This window comes from Palaemon carinicauda, chromosome 27 (assembly GCF_036898095.1).
Source record: "Palaemon carinicauda isolate YSFRI2023 chromosome 27, ASM3689809v2, whole genome shotgun sequence".
NCBI lineage: Eukaryota > Metazoa > Arthropoda > Malacostraca > Decapoda > Palaemonidae > Palaemon > Palaemon carinicauda.
The window spans coordinates 22,378,409-22,403,821 of NC_090751.1; the positions used below are offsets into that span (position 1 = coordinate 22,378,409).

General features: G+C 44.5%; 1 protein-coding gene across 1 annotated transcript in view; it reads left to right on the forward strand.

Annotated features, from left to right (window-relative positions):
- Positions 1-11,851: 11,851 nt before the first annotated feature.
- The window catches only part of LOC137621129 (pro-resilin-like), a 401,646-nt gene continuing 388,084 nt past the window's right edge, over positions 11,852-25,413 (forward strand). Inside the window, exon 1 of the mRNA XM_068351557.1 lies at positions 11,852-12,285. Coding sequence (XP_068207658.1) covers positions 12,259-12,285 — 27 coding nt within the window. The 5' untranslated portion in view covers positions 11,852-12,258. The remainder of the gene's footprint in view (positions 12,286-25,413) is intronic.

Below are 25,413 nucleotides of genomic sequence, written 5' to 3' on the forward strand. Positions count from 1 at the left end.
CCATGATCTTCCTGGAGCTTCCTTGTACAAAACCTCGGGTCGCAACCGAGGAGGGAAAGGACCTGGTAAGCCCCTTCTATGAGATGGAGAAGAGGAAGGGCTAAACCAGTCACCCCATGCCCGACGGAGAAATCTCGAACGGAAAGCTTCCTGGCAAGACCCTTCCAGGGAATGATGAGGAAGGGCTAACCCAGGTTCTGGAAAGAAGAATGTTGCTCAGACCTCCCTGAAGATTCTTCCTGCTCTTGCATGTGCTATGCTCTGCGTTTACGGGGTGAAGACCGTGTTCTAGAAATACGCTCCCGAAGACTCGCCAGGCTGGCCGTGTTGCGAAACCCTGACAGGAATCGCGGACGCAATCGCCCTGGTGCTTGCTCGATGGTAATTCAATGGTTCACCCGTGGCCGAACGTGGAAGCGCCCGTGCACGGGAACGCAGGAGCGCAGAAGGAGGGCAAGCGTGGTAGGAAGGGCGAGAGCTGGTGGTCGGAATCCGAAAGTTCACAGGCGAGCGATGACCCATAGGCAAGCAATGGCTACTGCAGGAATCGAGCCGGCATTCGCGCGATGGAACACCGTCGGTTTGCGCGATGGAACACCGTCGGTTTGCGTGATGGAACACAGTCGGTTCGCACGATGGAACACCGTCGGTTCGCGCAATGGAACACTGTCGGTTCACGCGATGGAACACCGTCGGTTCGCGCGACGGAACACCGTTGGCAGGCGAACACTGAAGCGCATGTGCGTGGGCGCGCGGGCACGTGGCCGTGTGGTCATGCGGGTGAGCGCAGGCGGTCGGGAGACCAATGGCACATAGGCGGGCGATGGCGCGTAGGCGGGCGATGGCGCGTTGACGAGCGATGGCCCGTAGGCGAGTGAAGGCGCGTTGGCAAGCAATGGCGCGTTGGCGAGCGGTGGTGCGTTAACATAACGCTAGCGCGTAGGCGAAGAATCGCGCGGGCGCGTAGGCGAAGAATCGCGCGGGCGCGTAGGCGAAGAATCGCGCGGGCGCGTAGGCGAAGAATCGCGCGGGCGCGTAGGCAATTGCTGGCGCCTAAGAGACTAGGGATGGTTAGCGCGCATCGCGCTAAATAGAAGGCGCGCAGGTGCATCAGGAAGGTGAGCGCTGATGCGAGCTGTCAATCAGGCGATCCTGGACAGTCAGGAAAAACCGTTGGCGCCCATAGCAGCGTGGCAGGAAAGGGCGAGCAGATGTGCGCTGGCGATTGAAGAAAGCTGGCGCACAGAAGAACAGAAGTAAAGGTGAGCGCTGGCGAGCAGGAGGAAGATCTACGGCAAGACTCAGCTACCGGAGATCGTGGTCCACAGCAGGCGAGCGCTAGATCGCTACTGATGGTGTCCAGGGGACCTGTAACGCGTGGAAGATCGATGGCGATTGTTGACGCGCAGGAGATCGCTGACGAGCAGGCGAACGTTGATGCGTCTGTGGTCGCTGGCGAGCTGGTGATCGCTGGCGGGCAGAAGGGCGACGCGTGGAATCCTGAGCAAACAGTAGCTTAGAAGCACGCGTAGGCGACCGCGAGCGTTGCTGCGCCGGAGCAGGCTGACGAGCCGGATCGCGAGGGCAAGGAGAAGAAGAGTCCTTGTCCAAGACCTGAACCGAAGTTCTAGGTCGCACGGTCGAACGTGGGCGCACAGGGCGCGAATCAGGAACTGGATGCGCAGGTGCGCTCTGACGGGCAGGAGATCTAGAGCGCTCAGGAGACTGATGGCGCGCAGGGCGTACAACAGGAACAGCAGCAGTGGGCGATGATCATCAGGAGAACGCTGACGAACAGGAGAGCGCTGACGAACAGGAGAGCGCTGGCGAACAGGAGAGCGATAGCGATCAGGAGAACGCTGACAAGCAGGAGAGCGCCTGTGCGCTAACACTGAGGAGAGCGCCTGTGCGCTAACACTGAGGAGAGCGCCTGTGCGCTAACACTGAGGAGAGCGCCTGTGCGCTAACACTGAGGAGAGCGCCTGTGCGCTAACACTGAGGAGAGCGCCTGTGCGCTAACACTGAGGAGAGCGCCTGTGCGCTAACACTGAGGAGAGCGCCTGTGCGCTAACACTGAGGAGAGCGCCTGTGCGCTAACACTGAGGAGAGCGCCTGTGCGCTAACACTGCAGAGGGGTGTGCAGGGGGGGCGTGCAGGGGGGGGCGTGCAGGGGAACCCTGACACGCAAGGGAAGACCCCCATGGGAGGCAGCCCTTTGCCCCGATTGGGACCGTTGCCCGTCGGATGACGAGGTTAGACTGCTGTCCAGCTGCACCAGGGGCGGAAGGTCAGGAAGGCGTTGGAGATCGATCCCCGGAGAGATCTACAGTGAACCCTCGCTACTTCGCGGTTCGACAATCGCGGATTCACCACTTCGCGGGGTTTTTCCATAACCCATATATATATACATATCGCGGATTTTCCGAAAAATTCGAAAATACCGCGAAATCTGAAGACCCCAAAATACGATATTTTGTTACCTGTAATTCCATTAATACTGTAATTAGTAATATCTGCTCTTACTGATTGTTCATTGCATTACATATGATATATAATTCAGCACAGAAAGAAATAAAACACGAAAAGAGAATGTGATCATACGATAATTCAGTACGTAGTAAAATTAAATCGAACATGAAACGCAAATCAGATGCAGTCATACCATATTAGAATGGTGTGTACTGTAATGGATGTGCTTCTTTTCCATGAATCTTTTGTATGTATACGTACGTAGTACAGTACTGCATCCAATAATATTCTTTGTTGCAAAAATCACATTTCGAATAAGCGTATGAAAGAGAGAGAGAGAGAGAGAGAGAGAGAGAGAGAGAGAGAGAGAGAGAGAGAGAGAGAGAGAGAGAGAGAGAGAGGCGTAAAATAGCGTACGTAAATTTTTATTATTATTGTTATTATTATTATTATTGTTGTTGTTGTTAATAAAATTATTATTGTTATTATTATTATCATTATTATTATTATTACTGTACAGTATTATTATCATTATTTATTATTATTACGGTATTGTACTTAATCTACGTACGTTCAGTATGCGCGGGGCATCTTCTATGAGTAACCAACGCATCATAGTACTGTAAGACGGGTTGTGATTGGTTCAAGCGCTGATAGATGACGAATCAGAACTCAAGTTTTGTTATCTAGCCTGTGATTGGTGTTTTGCCCGCATCTCCTACCCGCAGCATCAAAGTTCTCGCGGGGCTGGATCGTCCACTCTCTGTTACCGCGTATCGCTGAGTAGACGTTCTTAAGTTTGTGAAGTTTAATCTGTGCTGTGTGCGACCTTTTTAAGTTGAACTTTTTGTTACAGTACTGTACGTAAATCCTACTGTAATGGCTCCCAAGCGTTCTGCTTCTCTTAAGGCTGGTAGTGAGCCTAAACGCCACCGAAGGATGATGACGATAGCTGAGAAGGTTACGCTTCTCGACATGTTAAAAGATGGTAGAAGTTACGCGGCCGCCGGCCGCCATTTTGGCATCAACGAATCCACCGTTCGCTATATCAAAAAGGACGAGGCGAACATTAGAAAGACGGCTGCAATCACCTTTAGCAGATCAGCGAAGTGAGTCGTTACAACGCGTAATAAAACGATCGTACGCATGGAAGGTGCTTTAGCTGTGTGGATTGCCGACTGCCGGAAGAAGAACATAGCGTTGGATACGAACACCATCCAAACAAAGGCTTTGAGTTTATATGAGAATTTTGCTGCAAAGGAACCTAAAGACGACGACGGCAACCATGCTGAAGATGATGATGATGCAGATGATCCTCAACCAGGGACATCCACTGATTCCCAACCTCAGAAACGTTTTTCCGCAAGCAAAGGATGGTTCGCGAAGTTTCAGAAACGCTTCGCCCTGAAAAGCGTTTCCCTGCATGGGGAGTCTGCTTCCACTGACACTGCCGCTGCTGAAACTTACGTGAACCAGACGTTCAAGAATATTATCGCCGAAGGTGGATACAAGCCGGAACAAGTCTTTAATATGGATGAGACTGGCTTGTTTTGGAAGAGAATGCCGTCGCGAACTTTCCTGTTCAAAGAGGAAGCCAAAGCCTCTGGCTTTAAGGCATTCAAGGATCGCGTTACCCTCGTGATGTGTGGCAATGCTGCTGGATTTTTGTTAAAGCCGGGGCTTATTTATAAGTCGAAAAATCCTCGCGCTTTGAAAAATAAAAATAAGAATCTCCTTCCCGTGTACTGGATGCATAATCCAAAAGCATGGATTACGAAGATGCTGACCTCCAACTGGTTCCACCAGTGTTTCATCCCGCAAGTCAGTCAATATCTCTTAGAAAAGGGCTTGCCATTCAAGATCCTTCTCCTTATGGATAACGCTGGTGGACACGCAACTGACCTGTCGCGTGAGGGCGGTCAGGTTGAGTTCCTGCCACCCAACACCACGTCATTAATTCAACCGATGGACCAGGGGGTTATCAGGGCGTTCAAGGCCCTCTACACGAAGAATACCTTGGCGGACCTCGTTGCGTGTGTGGATGCTGCCCAAGATGATGAAGATTTCAACTTGAAGGCGTACTGGCGGCAGTACACCATAGCCACGTGCCTGCAGAATATTCAGAAGGCACTTCAAGAGATGAAACCTGCAACCGTGAATGCGAGCTGGAAGAAGTTGTGGCCCGATATTGTTTACGACGACAAGGGATTTACTCCGTCGGAAATCCAACACTCTGCAATACGGAAATCTGTGCAGTTGGCTGCCATAATTGGAGGTGACGGGTTTGGCGACATGACGACTGAAGACGTCGACGAGTTGTTGGACTGCCATTCCCAGCCCCTAACTGACGCAGACCTCGAAGACCTGACGAAATCGGCAAGTGAGGAAGAGAGTGATACTCAGGAAGAGACCCAAGAAAATGTCGAAGAAACGGGCTTAACATTAGAACGGCTTGCCAAGTTCTGCAACCATATCAAGGAGGCGAAAGAAATGTTACAAGAGTGGGACGAGGATATGGTTCGCTCGATGCAATTCTCCAACAAGGTCGATGACATCATGACTCCCTACAGGATGCCCTTGGATCGAAAAAAGAAGCAGCGGCAACAACTTCCGATCACAATGTTCTTCCAGCCTCGCAAAAAAGAGCCAGTTCCTCCTGCTAGTACGCCTTCGGAAGAAATTTCCCAGGAAGAAGTTGAAGAGGTGTCTCAGGAAAAGACACCTCCGTCTGAAGAGACGTAAAATACTATCATTGACTGCACAGTAGAACACATCATCAGCTTCATCATCATCATTTCTACTGTGCAGCAAATTCATCGCCATCACCATTCAAGTTTTTCTTCAACTTCTTTCGTGGTGAGTACAGTAACAATCTTTATTTTTTACTTTAATATTCTTACTGCCTGTTTTATAGTTTAGTAATGTACGTACTGTATGCATTAAGTTAAAGGGAAGGTTTTAAAAGTCTACATGTTGTAACCTATCATATTTTTTTTGTTTAAAATTTACATTTACGTACGTAAAACAATCTCTCTCTCTCTCTCTCTCTCTCTCTCTCTCTCTCGTAAATTGTTTTCCTGCTTTGCTACGTACAATACTGTATAATTTATATTTGTAAGGTAACATATTTTGTAAATGCTTTTACTGTAAATACTGTATGTACTGTATCATTATTTATCACTATCATCATGCGCGTTAAATGCCTTGTTTGTTCTGAGCGTGGTTGTTTACTGAGCGTACACGCCGTCGTTTCAGGCGGTGTCATAAAGAAAAAGATTTCATTTGGAAGTCCTAAGAAAAATACGTAAACTAAAACATTGGTAATAAAAAAATCAACATACAGTACTGTATAATCAATATAATCGATGCAAAAACTAACCTATACATATATGTGTACACTAAATGAGTTTGTTTCTTCATTATGATCAGAGATGAACGTAAACAAAACATTGGTTGCCATTTTGTATCGTGCTTTTTAGGTGTTTAGGAAACGCATGATATAAAATCGCCTTTAATATTTGTGCTTGTTTTAGTTTAGGGTGCTGTAGTACATGCATTAAGTGTTCTGTACATTAAAGGGTGGTTTGTTAACAGTACTACGTACAAGGGAAGGTTTTAAAAGTCCGAATATACATGTTAAATAAATAGGTAAATATGATGTCACTACTTCTCGGATTTTCACCTATCGCGCCCGCGTCTGGAACCTATCTACCGCGATAAACGAGGGTTCACTGTAAGGAGGTAGGAGCTGCAGGCTGCATACGGAGAAGAATCAAAAAGGCACCTCTTAGCACCCTTATAGGGAGACGTGAGGCCATTACGGCGAAGGCGGCCAACAGCAACAGCAGCAGCAGCAGAAGAGTCCTCCAAAGAGGAGTCTCTATGAGTGTACTCCCTCGTGAACGAAAGAGAAACACTTCGTAGAAGAGACGGGTCAGCCAGTGACCTAAAAAGATCAATCCTCCGAAGAGGGGCTCCTGCAGTTGCCCAGCCCCTTGAGCGTAACTGCAGGTGCGACCGCTCAGCACCAAGAGCATAGTCGCACGAAAAAAAAGGCAAGAGGAGAGCCCCCCAAAGGGGAAAACCTCAAGCCTGGACAGGAAACTTCCCTCGGAAGGAAAGTTACCCACCCAAGGAGGCGAGCCTCCTGAATGTTCTAAAATGAACTGGAGAGCTGTCAATTGTCACGGGAGTACTTCCAGGAGAAGAAGACACGCTCCTGACAAAGATCTATAGGGGAGGCAGCAACAGCCGAATCCCCAGGCCTCAACAAGACAGCTAACTCCGTTGTCACATTACAGAAACGAACTAGATCGGTAACTGTGAAAAACAAAAACAAAAATCTTTAGTTAACATTAATTCCCCCGGGAAGGCTCCGAAGAGGAATCCCGAGGGAAAAGAACACAAGAATTACACAACAGGCATGTGCCCTCACAACCACTTACACTCACGGAAGGAGAGCTGTAACCAACACAGAATTATAACAATTATAATTATGTAATTTAAAAATGAATGAACACTAAATAAAGAACGAAAACCCCGAAAGGAATCGTTCTACAAAAGCTGAAAAATCAACAAATACAATTAGATTCATAAACTAATTGAGACAAAACGTACGGCGTAGCAACCCCACCCACACGGGAAGGAAGCTACTCAGACGTAGTAAAGGGAACGTAGTAAGGGTGAACGACCTCAAAGAGAGAGAGAGAAAGACCGTAGTCACACTCGAACACGACCCATGAAATTACACCGTGGTGGCCTAACTGCCGAGGGCTCCGCGTAGATATCGTACACTACACACACAAGCACAAACTCTGAAAAGGAAACTTACTGAATTCTATACTCAAATATATACATAAACACGAAAAAATGTTTACATATATACTGAGTAAAAGAAAAGTAATTGATTAAGTAAAGACAAAACAAACAATGGCTGCCAAGCGAGGACAAAGACAGAGACGTCTGTCCATTGTCTGAGCCAAAAGTGAAGTGAGACATTTCACCGGTGTGTGAGGGGGGGAGGGGTAGCAAGCTACCCCTACCCTTACCCCTGCTAACTAGTGCGGGGTAGGAAACCCTCGTTAAAATCTAATGGCTAGTCATTTCAGCTACGCCGAAAGTAATACCCAATGTAAATATCGTGGTTTGTATTTCGGTTACGGAACAAATCCTGTTTGGACTTCTTCCAGCGCCGGGAAAACCTCTCCCACTGGGAGGCAGACCACTTTATCTCTATCACACCGTTGGCCCTTGCAAAAAGGACATAAGGTGTGAGGGTCCGTTTCGACCGCCGACATATATGTACCACAAGGGTGGTCAGGTAATCCAGGACACTTCCGCATAGTGGAGGCCAACTTCCAAGCACACTGAAAAGAAAAAGCAAAACACGATCAAAGGCTGCCAAAGCAAGGTGGGAGCAGACACGTCTGTTCATCACCCGAGCCAAAAGCAAAGTGAGCTAGTCACAGGTGTGTGAGGGTGGGAGGGGTAGCTAGCTACCCCTCCCTACCCCCTCGCTAACTAGCGAGGCGAGGGAGTAGTAAACCCTCGTTAAAATTCTAATGGCTTGTCTTTTCAGTTACGCCGAAAGTAATACCCATATTAAATAGCGTGGTTTGTATTTCGGTTACGGAACAAACTAGGAACACTTATTATATCATGCATGAAAGTAAATGAAAACGCCTGGGCTATCGAGCCAAGGAGCTAGGCTAGCAATCTAGCATGAGAATCGGCTACCTACACTCGCCAAAATGGATACAATCGGCATAATATAACTAATTCCTAGCAATGAAGACTAAATAACTAATAGTAATAATTAGTTAAGAGACCAGGAAGGTTGTTCAGTCTGACTAAATAAAGCACGCGAGGTAAACATCAGCGTCATGGATGACACCTCCGGTCAAGGCACAGCTCCGCCACAAAACACGGTATTTTAAGACAAAAAGACGTTACTTTACGACTAAAGCTCATTTATACAAGAATATGATACTGAACTTTCCAGAAGAAAGCAAGGCAGAAGATTGCGACATTATGGATCACTTAGCGAAAACTGGGAAAAAGGCACCTGGTCATATACGCTACATGAGAGGGAATGAGGAAAGTACGCTCTGGCGGCATCAATCCAACATGGCGGCAGGATGTGATGTCGCCGAGTACCGTAACAGTAACGAAGGAGGAGAGTTTTGTAACGGCTCCTCCCATACTTGCCACACTTTCCCCTCGAAGCGTAAACGCTATGTGGGGTGCAGATAGCTATGTGGCGTGTCAGGCATACGTCCCCTGTTATTATACGATATCCTAAAGGGAAACCTTAAGGGTACTCGCGCCAGAAGTTAGAATTCTGTGAAACTTTTAGTTTAATTCTCTGGGAATATCTACTGTAGTCATATATACCCTTAGGAAGCTACTGAAGGAACCTTCCATCAGGACGTCATGACTTAAGCCCAAAAAAACTCTTATAGGTGGTACTTCTGCCATAAGGGCCCAACATTTTATAGTCGGCTCCTGCTTTACGTGAAATACGCAGGTGTACATATTTCTTTTCACTAAGTACTGTATCTATTTGCGGTGAAAGTAAGTTTCATTATTGAAGAAGACGGGCGTGTTTCTATAGGAAAAGCTGTTTTTGGTAGGATAGCCTTCCCTGTCTGTAACTATAATAAAACAAATATACAGTATATATATATATATATATATATATATATATATATATATATATATATATATATATATATATATATATATATAAGTTGCAATGCCCATATGTACAGCACATACATAATTTCCTTTTACTGACGACATTCAGGTATACTACAAGATCTAACGCTCCTAATACTGTAACGTTTTTATGTATACGTTGATGCAATACCCACTTGTTTATTTCTCATTTTATCAAGTTTACTTACTAATTGTTCATCATTTCTGTTTTATTCCTGTTATTGCCATATTACATTCAGTTTTCACATAGAAAATACCTGCTCTGAACCAGTTTACCCACCAAGTTTACTTTACAGAAGCCGTACTGTTACGTACGATTACCAATCATGTAACCGTACGTATGGAAACTTATATAGGGGGGTTATATTTCCCCCTTCCTTTGTTATCCTTCTGTCCTTTCCAAATTCTTTTTATACGTGCCACCAAGAGAGCTAACAGGTTTCTTAAAGTGCCTATGTCATACCGCAAAAATTAGTGCCTGAAGTATCGTTCTAGGTTATCTTAGAGGGAAGAAAAGCACCTTCGATACCCCGATCTTAAAGTAAGTCATTAATTTATTTGTATTGAATTTTAAGGTCTGTGATTTTGAGTTTACAAAAATCTGTCTAATAATTACCAAAAAATAAGAACCACTTGGGAGTGGGAGGGTGCGCAGCTCAGCATGTACTGCTTACCAGTACATAGGAGCTTGAGGATTTTTTTTTTTTTGCTAGCGAAGCGAGAGCACGGCGAAGCAAAAACCATCACTTATTCTAAAAGAAAATATACTGGGAATAATTATCTAAAAAATAACAATCAATCAATAATATTACCGTGCCCAGCTCAACATTACCACCTGCCAGTACATACAGAGCTTGATGTTTCTATTTTTTCGTGAGCGAAGAGAGCGCATGGCGAAGCAAGAACCATTACATTTTGAATAGAAAATTTGATCCTGTAGTATATAATGCGATTTCACAGAATTTGATGTCATTTTAATTGGCCTATACCAGTTTTTGTGAGTGTGTAGTGGGGAACGAAGTAGTCAAACTCGTTTTTCTGTTTGTTTGCGGTTGAAATGGTCAAATTGGGTTAAATCATATTAATTACTACAGGAAAATAAATATTTTTTTTGTTCGAAATGTTCCCCCGTCCGTAAAAATAATTTTACTTGAAATTAAGCCATTAGCCTACAAATAGGATGAAAAAAAAATAGTATTTCAGTATACCCACAAAAATATTTGTATACAATAAACCATAAGACATTCAGTATTTTCTAAATGCAGCCTATATCTGAATATATATGAAATCAAATTTGTCATTTCATACCACTTCACTACCTGTTGGAAAATAGTCTGGTGTTTTAGATTTTGATCAAAGCTTATTTATCTTGCATTGTTTTCAAACAACTAATGACTACCCTAAGGAAAAATGTTAAACACAGCCAGATTTATGTTTGCTTGATTAGATAAGTACTATTACAAGAAAATGGCATCTCAAGCAGTGCCAGTGATACAAAGGCTCTTCCCAATCTCAACAATCTTCCATTTCCATCATCATTGCAATTCTGCAATGTGTGCAGACTTTCGCCTATTTTACAGGATATAAAAATATGGAAACAAAGCCATGTTTATATCACACATGTACTGCTTTTATTGCCGCGACCTAAATATTAAGAGTAAAAACTCTTCAACTAATGATCAGTGGCACATTGCAGCTAAGGAAAATATAATGGCCTAACCTAGGCTAACTGTGAATAAAATTACAGGGAACGTTTGTTTGACGTTCAGTGACATATTTCTACTTACATTTGACTGCAGCGGAAGCAGCAAGTATTCCCATCTTCTTTTTTGCTGTTAATATCCCGCTAAAATGATGTTTAATTCTAAATAAGTCCTCTTTAGATGTAGCACTTCACTGAGACACGAAAACTGATTCTTCACCTTAGTGAATCAAATTACAAAAGTGAAATTTTTGCAGACTTAAAATCCAGTCATGTACTGGAGATAAAATCATGAATGTAATTTCAAAAGTGTTAGCATATCTCACTGTATTTTAATTTACACCCAAATTACATTAATGTGTCAGAGAAATTTAAAAAATAAGCCATTGATAAATGTGTAGAAAATACTTTAGGTTCGTAGTCAACATGTGCAGTGTGCCAGATGGGTTAGTCTAAAAATCTCCCAAAAAAATCCACATTTCCACAAATATATTTTCTTCTGATCCTGTAGGCTTTACTAATATAGAAATTACTCACTATATTTTATGTAAGTGCAAGTAAACTGATTGCAATAATGTAAATGTTTACTGGTCTTTGTTTCTTCATAGAAATTGGTACAGAATTTCCCCATTAGGCACTTGTTTTGTTAAAGTTTTTATAGTTTATAAAGTGATATTTATTTTAATATTGTTGCTCTTCTTAAAATATATTATTTTTCCTCGTTTCCTTTCCTCACTGAGCTATTTTCCCTGTTGGGGCCCCTGGGCTTATAGCATCCTGCTTTTCCAACTAGGGTTGTAGCTCAGCAAGTAATAATAATAATAATAATAATAATAATAATAATAATAATAATAATAATAATAATAATATTAATAATAATAATAATAATAATAATAATAATAAATCCCCATATCTGGCAACACTGGGGCTGCGGCACAGTAGTGAGTCTAGTGACCGCAGCATTTGTACCTTAATGACAATGTCGTCAAATTTCTGCAATTTCAATAATTGCCGTTCCATTACCGCGTTATTCTACCGTGATTAATATGGCAAGTACTATATTCCACATTTGATATGCCATAGAACTAACTGTTGCTGCCCTTTAGGATGAGAATTGATGTGTTTGATTTCAGTGTAAGAAGCACAGTGAAGACATAGGCCTATGCAATTGCAAGAGGGAAGAAAATTCGAAGCAAACATACCATAGGTCTATGACTGGTGTTCAAATTTTATATGCCGTTAGACCAACTGTTGGTGTCCTTTAGTTTGGGAATTAATGTGTCTTATTGCCGTGGAAGGAGCATAGTAGGGACATAGGCCTATGCAATTGCAAGAGGGAAGAAAATTCGAAGCAAACATACCATAGGTCTATGACTGCATCCTGCCATGCAACTAAGGTAAGATAGTGTAATTCAGGTTGATTATGTGCAACTGCTACTATATATATTTGCTAAGGACATCTTATTTTTAATCCCCTATGAAGTGTTAATGGTGGAAACCAACCCTTTTTGGCTAGACCACTGGTAAAATCTTTCCTACAACTTTGTTATATTAATATCGAACCCTGCCATTCCTTCTTAATTCAATTTAGGACGCAAAGTTCTTATTAATTGCTAGACTTTGCCATTTGTGAAATGTAGGCTTACTTATACGAGACATAGGATGCTGTCTCCCAATTCATAGAATTCCTACGAATCTCTGAACGACACGTGGGTAATAATACTAAATATCCTGTCAAATACATGGACCATGTAATTTTCTATCTGTTATTTTGTTTTTGTAAAAAGTTTTTTACTAGTACTATTGGAGCAAATCAGTCTTCCATGTGTTTCCCCCTCTGCCTATTTTATTATAAAGTTATGGGGATCCCAGTGGGAAACTTAAAAAATAATGTATATTACATAATGCACTGGTAACATATATTTATAAACCATACCAAAATCAGGTGATAAAATTCATAGCTCATGTGTGTTGCTTGGAAAACTACAGTATTTGTCCAATTGGGAAGACATAGAATAAGAGAAAAACAAGGATGTTACTTAACTTAACCCAACGTAGGGGCCTGGGTCCTCTATATTTCTGGATGGGTGGGAGCCATTGGCCCTTCAAGCACCCTAACATGACTTATGATTATGATGTATCACTTACTATGATATAATATTCAAGTTCTGTTTACCTTAAATATGGTTATGACATATTACTGAAATGTGAATTATAATTAATTACTAAAATACAGTAAATTGAATTCTCCTCTTGGCAGCCATCCACCAACTTAATAGCATATTGTAAAAAATTGCTGAAGTATAACCGGAAACTTTAGCACAAAATATTCTTATTTTAATTAGTTTAAAACATTAAGTGGTGTATACGTCAGTAAAAAATAAATTATATTCTAGAAGGGTGGAACAGTAGCATATGGTCAAAGTTACTTATTTCTACACAAATACAAAGCATTGTCCTTTAATAGGAGTATGACTTACATGAAGCTGAAACAGCCATTAAGAGTTTAACAATGTAGTTATAACTATGGTATGTGGGTGCGGCACCCACCTCTTTGTCAGCTAGACACTTAATTTTGGGTATAGGTCAATTAGCCGCCAACAATTGGCCGACGGTAACAATTTGCCACATATGACATGTTGCCACCAAATGATGGTTTGCAATTAAGGATGAAAAAATCTTGAGAAGAAAAAATCAGCTCAATGAATCATATTTATTTTCTCCAGAATGATAGAAGTCATGCAGAACATAATTAAAAAAAAAATCTTATAATTTCATTACATTTGAAAATTATGTCCTATACTTTGTAAATATTCAATACAACTTCTCTTGTTATCATATTCATATTTTTTTTTTTTTTTCTAATAATTTTGTCCATAGCTTGGTACATTTTCAACTTAGTGGCAGGTTCATGTCCTGCGATTAGATGCTCCATATACAAAAATTTCTACCTTTTTGTACTTTGTTGAATGCTTCAATAAACTTCCACTGTGTTGAATGATGGCTTCTTAGTTTGTACGAGTATTATGTGACAGGCTTCTGCATAGTCATTGGTTCGATCTTCGTCATTCAGTAGTGTTTCCGAAACACTCAAAAATCATAATAGAATAAAAGGTTCCTTCTGTTACCTCATTTGTTATAAACACCCACGTACAGTAATTTCACACAAACCTAGTTAGTATAGTTTCTAAAATTAGCAATTTTCAGTGAAGCGCCACCTAATAGTAATAAAATCTATTAGTAATAACAGTTTGCTGGTGGCAGATAGTAATAGTTTAGTCATTTTAAAGGAATGTGCTATTAGTAATAACATCTATTAGTAATAAGAGTTTGCTGGTGGCGAATTGTCTGTGGTGGCAAATAATTCGGGGAGAATTGTCTTTGGCGGCAAATAATTGTGGGAAATTGTCTTTGGCGGCAAATAATTGGGGGAGAATTGTCTTTGGCGGCAAATAATTGGGGGAGAGATGTCTTTGGCAGCTAATTGTTGGTGGCGAACTGTGGGGAGCGAATTGTCTGTATCTGTTTACTTTTGACGTCGGTTTTAATCAGTACACAAACTCTTGCTGGTTCTCAAATTTTGGCTATTTTATTTTTTCGGCTTTCTCTTTCTAGGTAAATTGATGATTGTACAGACAGGCTATTGTGTTGGGATAAACCTGGATAATTTGAATGAAAATACAAGGAAATGCAGTTCTTTTCTGGATAAGCTGGAAATGTGTGACAAATTTCTGTGCGAAGTTGTCATTAATCTCATCATCTTTTGATAAGAGTACAATATAACTTTATCGAAGATGGAATGGCTGTCAAAAACTTAACGAGGAAGTTACGTTACAGCCACTGGCTTCTACTGTACTCATGCACTCTTGCTGCCATCTCAATCTTGGTCGTGTTAATCCTCAACTTTTATTTATTCCGTAACTGGAATACAAACCTCACTATTTAATAGGGGTATTACTTTCGGCGTAGCTGAAATAAGCCATTAATTTTAACGAGGGTTTACTACCCACACCGCTAGTTAACAGGGGTAGGGGAGGGAAGCTTGCTACCCCCTCCCCTCTCACACACCTGTGCTTGAGCTCACTTTGCTCTCAGCTCGGATGGTAGTCGGATGTGTTCGCTCTCATCCTCGCCATCATATTGGCAGCCATTAATGCTTTTTTCTTTTTTTTTTTCTATTTTCTGTGTATGTGAAGTTGGCCTCTGCGACCATGCGCACCTGCCCTGGTTTTCCTGACCGCCCCTGAAGAACGTTCATGTCGGCGGTCGAGACTGATCCTCACAGTGTGATAGTGTCAACAAGTGTAGGGAGTGGTCTGCCTCCCAGTGGTAGAGGTTTTCGTGACGACGGAAGAAGAAGTCCAAACGGGATATTTCTCCTTCGAAGGTTGCTTCGAAGGCAGAAAAGCCCCAGGCCTCTTCTTCCATTGCCTAAACCTCCTCCGAAGCTCCCACTCGGTCGGTCTCTTTCAAGAGACCGTCGAGTGGTAGCGTAGACCTATTTATTTCTAACCAACCTCGGGTCTCAAGCGATGACGTTGCTTCCCCTAGCAAGGCAGCTCTACCTCTCCCCCTGGGGGAGGTCATGTCACTAACCTCCCTTTTTCAGCTTTGGTCCTCCTTGGGGCTTTTGGGTTCGCCCTCTAAGGAAACGGGGCTTACGGGTTCGCCCTCTAAGGAAACGGGGCTTACGGGTTCGCCCTCTAAGGAAACGGGGCTTACGGGTTCGCCCTCTAAGGAGGTTTGTTCCGTAACTGAAATACAAACCACGCTATTTATTATGGGTTTGTTCCGTAACCGAAATAAAAACCACGCTATTTACATTGGGTTTACTTTCGGCGTAACTGAAATTGACGAGCCAATAGATTTTAACGAGGGTTAACTACCCCCGCGCTAGTTAGCGGGGGTAGGGGAAGGGGTAGCTTGCTACCCCTCCTCCCCCACACACTGGTGATTTGCTTCACTTCACTTTTGGCTCAGACGATGTGCAGACGTGTCTGTCTATCGTCCTCGTTATTGACAGCCTTAATTTTTTCTTTGCTTTTCCTCAGCTGTGTGTTTGAAGTTGGCCTCGCCCTTTGGTGTTCATCATGCGCAGGTGGCCTGGGATTGCCGGTCGCCCTTGCGGTAGCTTCATGTCTGCGGTGGATACCGATCCTCACACCCTTTGCCCGCAGTGTCGAGGCCGACGGTGTGATAGGGAAAATACATGTACTGTAGGGAGTGGTCTGCCTCCCAGTGGGAGAGGTTTGCCCACCGGCGTAAGAAGAAGTCCAAGAGAGACCGTTCTCCTTCTGGGGTTGCCCTGAAGGAGGAAGGCTCTCGGGACTTTTCTTCCGCCGCCCAAACCCCCTCCGAAGCTCCCCCTCGTCTGGCTCCTAGTGATAGGCCGCCGAGTGGGAGCGCAGGCCCTAGTTTTGTTTCCTGACCTTGGGGTGTGGGAGAGGGCGTCGCCTTCCATAGTGGGGCGGCTCCCCCTCCTCCTCCGGGGGAGGATTTTGATATTGATCCTGTGTCTAATGATGATCTTTTTCAGCTTTAGGCTTCCTAGGGGCTTAAGGGCCTGCCCTCCAAGGAAGCCCTGTTTGACCTTGTCCAGTTGGGGGCCGCTGTTAAGCAGTCGCCGGTGATAGCAGAGGTAGACCCTCTGTCTATCGTTGACGTCGTGGTGGCAGAGGCTTCTGACGGGTCTGGTCAAACCTCTGCGGCTCCTGATGTTGATGAAGTTGCTGAAGGCTCTCCTCCCCCTTCCGTACATCCTTCGAAAGGGGAAGGGGGTCCCACGGGCTCTCCTGCGGCTAAGCCTCCCCCTCGGGGGAGCGCTCTGACTGAGACTCCTCTTCGGAGGACTGATGACCCTGACGACCTCCCTCGTGGCCGCCTTCGCCGTATGGCTCATCGTCCGCTTCGCCGCAAGGGCCTCCCATCTCCCTATAAGGGTGCTAAGAGGCGCCTTTTTGAGTATTCGCCTCCTCCGTCCTCCAATGGGGACTCTCCTCGCCGTAAGCAGCCTGTAGCAGCCGCATCCTTAGACCTCTCCGGGGATCGTTCACATTCTCCCACGCCTTCCAGATCTTCCACTTCCGGTGCAGATGGCCAGCAGTCTTCTGATCTCGTCAGCCGACGGGCAACGGTCCCTTCGGGGCAAAGGGATGTCGCCCACGGTGTGGGTACTTCCCTTGCGCGTCAGGGCTCCCCTGTGTGCCCTCCGGCGCGTTCACGCGTAGTAGCGCACCAGAGCTCTCCTGCTCTTCAGCGTTCTCCTCATCGCCAGCGCTCTCCTGTTCACTAGCACTCTCCTGATGATCATTGCCCCACTGCTCGCCAGCGCTCTCCTGTGGACAACGAACATCCACTTGTTCCTGCTGCGCTCCCAGCGCGCCAACGGTCTCCTGAGCGCACAAGATCTCCTGCCTGTCAGCGCACACCTGCGCATCCAGTTCCTGACACGCGCCCTAGAACTTCGGTTCGGGACATGGGAAAGGACTCTACTTCTCCTCGCCCTCGCGATCCTGCTCGTCAGCTTTCTCCAGCGCAGCAACGCGTATGGTCTCCTGCGCGTACTTCCAGAGTTCCTGTACGCCCACGCGCCTTCTATTCCTGAGCCCGTTCGCGAGCGTTCGCCCTTGCGCGTCGCGCCGACAGCTCCTGCACAGGCTTCCACGCGTCGTCTTCCTGCTCGCCAGCGATCTCCGGCGCGTCAACGTTCTCCTGCTCGTCAGCGATCTCCTGCGCGTCAACGGTCTCCAGCGTGTCAGCAATCCCCTGAGGACCGGCGATTTCCAGACCGCCCGTGTGATCCATCGCCTGCGCACAAGCGATCTCCTACGCGTCAGCACCCAGCGGATCTGGAGAGACATAGGTCTCCTGCGATGAGCTCGCCCACGCGCGGTCGCTCGCCTGCGCGTTCTACGCGCCATCGCTCGCCTGCGCGCCATCGATCGCTGACTCGCCATCGCTCGCCCACGCGTCACAGGTCTCCTGGACACTGTCGTTTCCCTGCTAGATTCCCTGGCCCGTAGCGATCTTCGGAGGGTTCTCGTTCGCCCACGTGCCAGCGCGTTCTCTCGCCAACGCGCTCACTCGCCTGCGCGCCCGTTCACCCGCGCTCGTTTGTCTCCGCGCGATTGCGCACCCGCGCTCGTTTGTCTCTGCGCGATTGCGCACCCGCGCTCCAACAGCCCCTCGCACGCGACTCTTTAGTAACGCTTACGCGCGCCCATCAGCACGACCCCCGTTCGCGTCGGGTTCCGCAGCTCACAGCAGCAGCAGGGACGCGTGTCGCCAGGTTGGAGTCGGGATCGCCTCCGCCTAAGCGCATGTGTCTTTTGCAGGATAAGGAAGGACCATCGGAGAGGTCAAGGCAACTTCTTCCCATTCTTTTTTGCAGGCAGGTCCAGTGGTGTCCACTCCGAAGGATTGCCTCATCCCCTTCCCTCCAGCGGGAATTTCGGACTCTTGTGTCCGTGTCTCGGCAGTGTTGGTTTGGTCCTCTGATGCGGGCGTTAGTGAAGGCTATGAAGCCGGCACTCGCCGATCTAGGACACAAACCAACGACGGCCTCACCCCCGCTGAAGAGAAGGAGAGGAGTGGATTTCGTGGTGTCTTCTCCCAGGGAGAAGTTGGTTCCTAAGAGGTCTGTCAGGAAGGCCCCGTCCCCTTCGCAGTCGTTTTCTCCTTCTCCCAAGGACGAAGCCTTTCCGTCCTCAGGAGAGTCCAGCGAGGTGGCGGTCTCCCCCTCGGCACCAAAGGGGGAGTCATCTCCTCGTGGAGGAGAATCGTCTCGCATGGAAGGTGCCTACCAGACCTCTTTGCTGGAGTCGTGTATCCCGCCAAGGAGGGAACCCAAGGACTCCAAGACGATTCCGAAGTCTTCACGAATTCGTCAGGAACCAGCCGCTCCCAGGGAGAACGTCCACGCATCTCCCCAGGAAGAGATTCCGGGGACAGGAGACTTAGCTGCCAGTCCGCAGGGAGGAGAGCAGCAAGAGTCTAAGCATGCCTTCTGGCAGGTCTTGGGCTTGATGAGACAGCTCAACGGGTTCATGGACCCTGTGATCGCCCCGCGTGAAGGCAAGGAGACGGTCCTGGACCAGGTTTATGGAACTCAGAAGCCCCCAAAGGCCAGTGCGGCTCTGCCCTGGTCCCAGGGGGTGATGAGTGCCAGAGCCAGGGCCAACGCTCAGCTCGCAGTTCTTGCCTCCTCCAGTTGTTCCTCTGCCGGGAACAAACTCCTCCCACCTCCTCGTCTCCAGCAGAGGAGGATTTTGAGATCATGGGGGAGTCTAGTCTTGCTCTTCCCCTCCACCATTCGGTGGAAGAGCTTACTAGGGGAGTTCCTCTTGAGAAGTTCTCCGCCCGGCAGGTGACGTTCTCGGCGTCGGAGATCCTGAGCCACGAGAAGGTCGCGAAGTGTGCCATGCAGGCCACTTTGTGGCTGGATGTCTGGCTAGGCTCTCTGGGCATCCTATTGCGCTCCGAGGATCTGTCTAAGGAGAGTAATAGGAAGGCCCTGGAGACCTTCCTCCTCTCGGGCACTCACTCCATCGAGTTCCTGGCACATCAGGTTACCAACCTGTGGGCCAACTCGGTGCTGAAGCCCTCTTAATGAGAGAATGCCTTGACGAAGTCATTGAGCTTCAGCACGGCATTTCATTCCCGTGCTGAATCTTGGTGACGGGCAAGAGGGCTCTCGAACTTCGGGAAATTGCTCCCCCAGTTCGAATCTAAATTTCTCTCTTTCATCTTTTTCTTCTGCTTAATATTACTTCGACCTTCTCCTAATTTCATCAACTTTCTTTCATCTTGCTGTCCTATCTCTATGATTATTATCTTTCTTACTTATATATATATATATGTAGATGTATGCATATATATATATTTATTTATTCTATTTGCTCATTTATTTATATATTTATTTTTTTTTTCTATTTTATTTAAATGGCGTGGATATTTCCACATTCGTTATTACTGCCTGCTTAGATGAATGGGAGAAGGGATCACGGTTGGGAGGTATTCGCATTCAAAGCTATATATGAGAGTATTGGATGATCTCAGCCATCCCAAAGATGGTTTGGACCTTTTTGGCGGAACTACTCTCAAGGGTTGGGTCATCGGAATCCAGGGGGATCCAATCCTTGAGGTGGGACTCTTGGCTTTTGGCCGGAAGCCCATCATTACAGATATGGGGAGGATGATTCCATATTACTTTGGTCTCAGTCCTAACAGGCGGGTTTAGCTTACACCTGTGCCTCTATATCTGTTTTGATGCTATCCTTCGGGTAGGGTATGGAGTGGACCATCTGGGAAGTATACTCTCATTGTGCCGATAGTGGAGAATGCAAATTTCCTTTCCAACGTATGATACTTTCTTATAATTCTCAAGCAGGTACCCCAACCAAACAACAACAAAAAACCTGAAAATCCCACCCTTAAATATGGACCCTTCAAATGCTGACTCCCCATCCCCTGGATTTGCTGACTCCCCCCCGGCACTGTTGACGACTTCTGCTAATTCAATTAAGGAAAATTCTGTTGATGACTTAGGAACAAAAAAGGACCCCTCTACTAATGTTTCAAAACCAATTAAGTCGGGTAACAAAGGGAAACTAAGAATTCTTCATGTTACCCAAATTCCAATAAATACTGATTATGATATGATATATAAAGCATTTAGATGCTATGGAATGATAAAAGAAATTAGAATGAAACTTGAAAATGAAAAATGGCATTCATGGATAACTTATAATAATCATGAAGAAGCATTCAATGCAATATGTAACATCAATGATATCAAAATTAATAACCTAAATGTCATGGGTGCCCTATGTGATAAGATACCAAACAGTTTGGATGTATATAGACCTGCTGACTGGTTTGAGAAAGATATAGATTTAACTATGCTCCCCCAAAGAAAGCCAAAACCACCAATGTGGCTTGTTGCCGAGCCTAAAGGGAGTAATGGGAATTATTTTAAAATTAGCAAACTAATTCAGAAAAAGGTAGGAACCATTGCACCTGGTGATATATCTCGCTTTGGGAAAAATAGCTTCCTAATCCATGCTAAATCATTCACGCAATCAGTAATACTGTCTAACCTTACGACAAACAGTGATGAGGATATGTTAGATGTCAAACCCCACCTAAACTTTAGTTATGGAAGGGGAGTAGTCTTCAATAAAGATCTTTACGAATTTACAGAAGAGGAAATACTAGCCATGTGCCCATTAACAGTGTGGAAAGTCCATAAGATTCCTGGGACGTCAATGATTATCCTTACTTTCCAGGATGCTGATGTGCCTTTCCACATCGATATTGAAAATGAAAGAATAAAAGTTCGACCTTTTAAACAAAAGCCCTTACAATGCTTCAAATGTTTCAAATTTGGACATCCTTCTAAAGTTTGTAAAAATGAAAAAATGTGTAGCATCTGTGCCAGTCCCTATCATGGAGAGTGTACACTTGAGCCCAGCTGTTTGAATTGCAATTCAAACCATAAATCCACTGACAGGAGCTGCGAGATTTATAAGTTTGAAGAAGCAGCCCTCAACAAATCCAGTGTAGAACACATAAGTGTAGGACACGCCAAAAGACTACTGAAAAAACCAAACAGCTATGCAAATGCACTGAAATCAAGAGAAAATATACCACAGGAGACATCGAACCCACATAGTGCTGCCAGTAATTCCCAAAAAGGAAATACATCATTTAATGATAGTAGAGTTTTACGTGACAAGGTAAGCATATTGCCTTCCAAGGCTTTACCACTGTGTATTAAAACTGCAACACTGCCCACTTCTATACAAACTCCATCCCCCATTACCAACAATAGTGCTAACCTCTCTCAGGCCATGTCCTTGCCTGATTTGATGGAAGTTCCACCCGAAACAAAGTTACCAGGTGCACCTGTGGTAGGGAAGGTGCAAAAACCTGGTAAATCCTCACCACTGATAAATAGGAAAAGAGAGAGACCTCCTTCTCTCTCTCCACCCTCCATTAGAAACGTCAAGGTTATGACATCAAATAAATTTGATGTTTTGTCTGTTGATGTTTCTAATGGACCAGAAGATAAACTGAATAAATCAGAAATTCAAGTTGAGGTCCACCATCCACCTCAACAAATAGATCAAAAGGATGCAAAGAAAAACACAAACATAAAACCCATTATAACAAGACCACCTCTGAAGAAACCTACAGGTAATAATGTTAGATTAAAAACTGCTAATGGGAAGACCTCATCCAAGATGTCTTCCAGAAATAATCCATAGTTTTCTCCTCCATTTTGCAATGGAACTGTCAGGGTTTGAGGGCCAAATATGAAGAACTTAAGCTCCTAATTCATGAGCATTCCCCCATAATTGTATGTCTACAGGAAAGTATGCTTGATTCTAACACTCCTAGTCCTCGAGAGTATGTTAGCTATAGAACACCATATAATCAACAATCAGGGAGCCATGGCGGAAGTCTTGTATACATTCGTCGAGATGTTCCCCAAATACCTATGTCTATACGTACAACCCTGCAGGCAGTTGTTGTACAAATTGATATAGGGAGAAAATATACAATTTGCTCTCTGTACTTACCTCCAAATGATATTATTTTATATGATGACTTAGCAGAGGTCATTCAACAACTCCCTCAACCATTTCTCTTACTGGGAGATATGAATGGTAGACATCCTTTATGGGGTGATATCCTAGCAAACACAAGGGGCAATATTATCTCATCAATTGTGGAGAATGAGGATGTGGGACTCCTTAATACAGGAGAGCCCACACACTTCCATGTTCAGACAGGTACCTTGTCATGCATTGACCTTTCAATTGCAAGCTCTAACTGTCTTCTTGATTTTGATTGGAGGACATTAGATGATTGGCATACTAGTGATCATGCACCAATCATTATAAACACCAACAATGGTCCACCTTTACAGAGATCGCCACGATGGAATCTTGACAAGGCGGACTGGGAAAAGTTTCGTGAGCTAAGCGAAATTGAGGGGAATGCTGAACAGGTTGAAAATATCGATGATGCCATAGACTTACTGAATGGAACTCTCCATACAGCAGGAGTCAATTCAATTCCCAAAACAACAGGGTTATTCAAACGACGACCAGTCCCGTGGTGGTCTTCAGAACTAACTGCCCTCCACAGAGCCACAAGAAGATCTCTAACACGATTGCGTAGACTCCGAACCGATGAGAATTTAATTATGTACAAGAAATGTAGAGCACAGTTCCGTCGTGCCATGAAAGAAGCAAGGCGCCAGTCATGGATGTCTTTTGTTTCCTCCATTAACAGTAGAACACCACCATCTTCTGTGTGGAGGAAAGTAAAAAAGATAGCTGGCAAATTCACCCCCAACCCACCACCAGTGTTGAAGGTGAATGGTCAGTATGTAACTGAAGCAAATGATGTTAGCAATGCCCTGGCTAGTCATTTTTCAAATGTATCCAGCAAGTGTGTAGGAGCCCCTGGTCACCAGTATAGGAGCGTTGAAGAAAAGAAAATTTTAGATTTTGGAACAAGAAGAGAAAAGAGTTATAATTCTCCTTTCACTGAAAGAGAATTTGATTCCGCACTTGCTCATTGCAACGATACAGCCCCTGGACCCGATGGAATTCCATATGCAATGATTAAACATGTACATTTTAATACAAAGCTATTTATTTTAAGCATTATTAATAGAATATGGCATGATCATAGTTACCCAAGTGTTTGGGAACTAGCCATTATTTTAGCCTTTTTAAAACCCGGTAAAGACAAGTTTTTAGCAGCAAACTATCGTCCTATTGCATTGACATCTTGTTTATGTAAAATCATGGAGAAGATGGTCAATGCAAGGCTGATATGGTACCTTGAAAAGAAAGGTATTTTATCACCGATTCAATGTGGATTCCGAAAAATGCACTCAACGACTGATGTGTTGATACGACTTGAGTCTTCTATTTGTGAAGCCTTTGCTTCCAAACAGCACCATGTTACAGTATTTTTTGACCTTGAAAAGGCATATGATACCACTTGGAGATATGGTATACTTAAAACCATTCATGAAATCGGATTGAGAGGAGAGCTGCCACTATTTATTCAGGCATTTCTTTCACATAGAGTTTTTCAAGTGAGAGTTGGGGAAGCTCTATCAGAGAGTAAGTGCCAGGAAGAAGGAGTTCCTCAGGGAAGTGTGCTGAGTGTAACCCTTTTTGCACTAGCAATTAATGGGATATCCTCAGCCATTCCCCAGGATGTTCTCCCAACATTATTTGTGGATGATCTCTCAATATCATTTGCTGGAGCCAGAATGGCAACGGTTGAGAGAAAACTACAGCTCTCAATTGACAAAATTATCCAGTGGGCCGATATGAATGGATTTAAGTTCTCAACAAGTAAAACTACTATTGTACATTTCTGTCGTATACGGGGAGCACATCCAGACCCGGATATATACATTAAAGGTCAACGGATACCATGTGTATCGGAAACCAAATTTTTAGGTTTGATATTTGACTGTAGACTTACATGGGTTTCTCACCTAAAAGCACTAAAAGCAAAATGTGTTGAAGCTCTGAATATTTTAAAAGTATTGTCCCATACATTATGGGGGGCAGACCGCAATACTATTTTAAAATTATACAAGGCCTTGATTTTTTCCAAAATTAGTTATGGTTGTGAGGTATACTCTTCAGCCACCCCAAGCCGGTTGAAAATATTAGATTCAATACATCATGCAGGTATTAGATTGTCCACGGGAGCATTCAGAACATCACCTATCCCAAGTCTCCTTGTTGATGCTGGAGAGTTACCACTAGACCTTTACCGGATGTCTTCTATCCTTCGGTATTGGTTTAGATTGCAAAGACTCCCTAATTCTTTAGCCTTCCAGACTGCAAGCCTTGTAAGGCACCCAACATACTTTGAAATGCACCCAAAATCTCCTCAACCCTATGGCTTTCGGGTGAAACAATTATTAAACAGTCTGGATATAATTAGATGTAAGGTACTTCCATTCAAGATATCATCAACGCCTCCATGGAAGTTACCAGAGATATCTTTTTGTAAATATTTTATAGGAGATAAGAAGAATATGTCAGACCTAGAAGCCAGGTCTCTTTTTAATGAACATGTTAAAGAACATAGAGGATCAACTTTTATCTATACTGATGGCTCCAAATCTGATGCTGGCGTTGGATTTGGGGTACATAGTAATAGTTTTAATTGTAGAGGTGCACTTCCTCTGACCGCTTCCATATTTACTGCGGAACTGTATGGCATATTAACCGCTGTTGAGAAAATAGCATTGGAGAAGGAGGGTAATTTTACAATTTTTAGTGATGCAAGGAGTGTCCTTCAAGCTATGGAAGTTTTTAATTCTAATAACCCTCTAGTTTTAAAGATTTTAGAATGGCTTTTTATTATTGGACGGACAGGTATAACAGTTCAATTTTGTTGGGTTCCAGCACATGTAGGTGTGTGTGGGAATGAGAAGGCAGATTCACTGGCTAAGAATGCTGCATCCGAGTTGCTGCCAA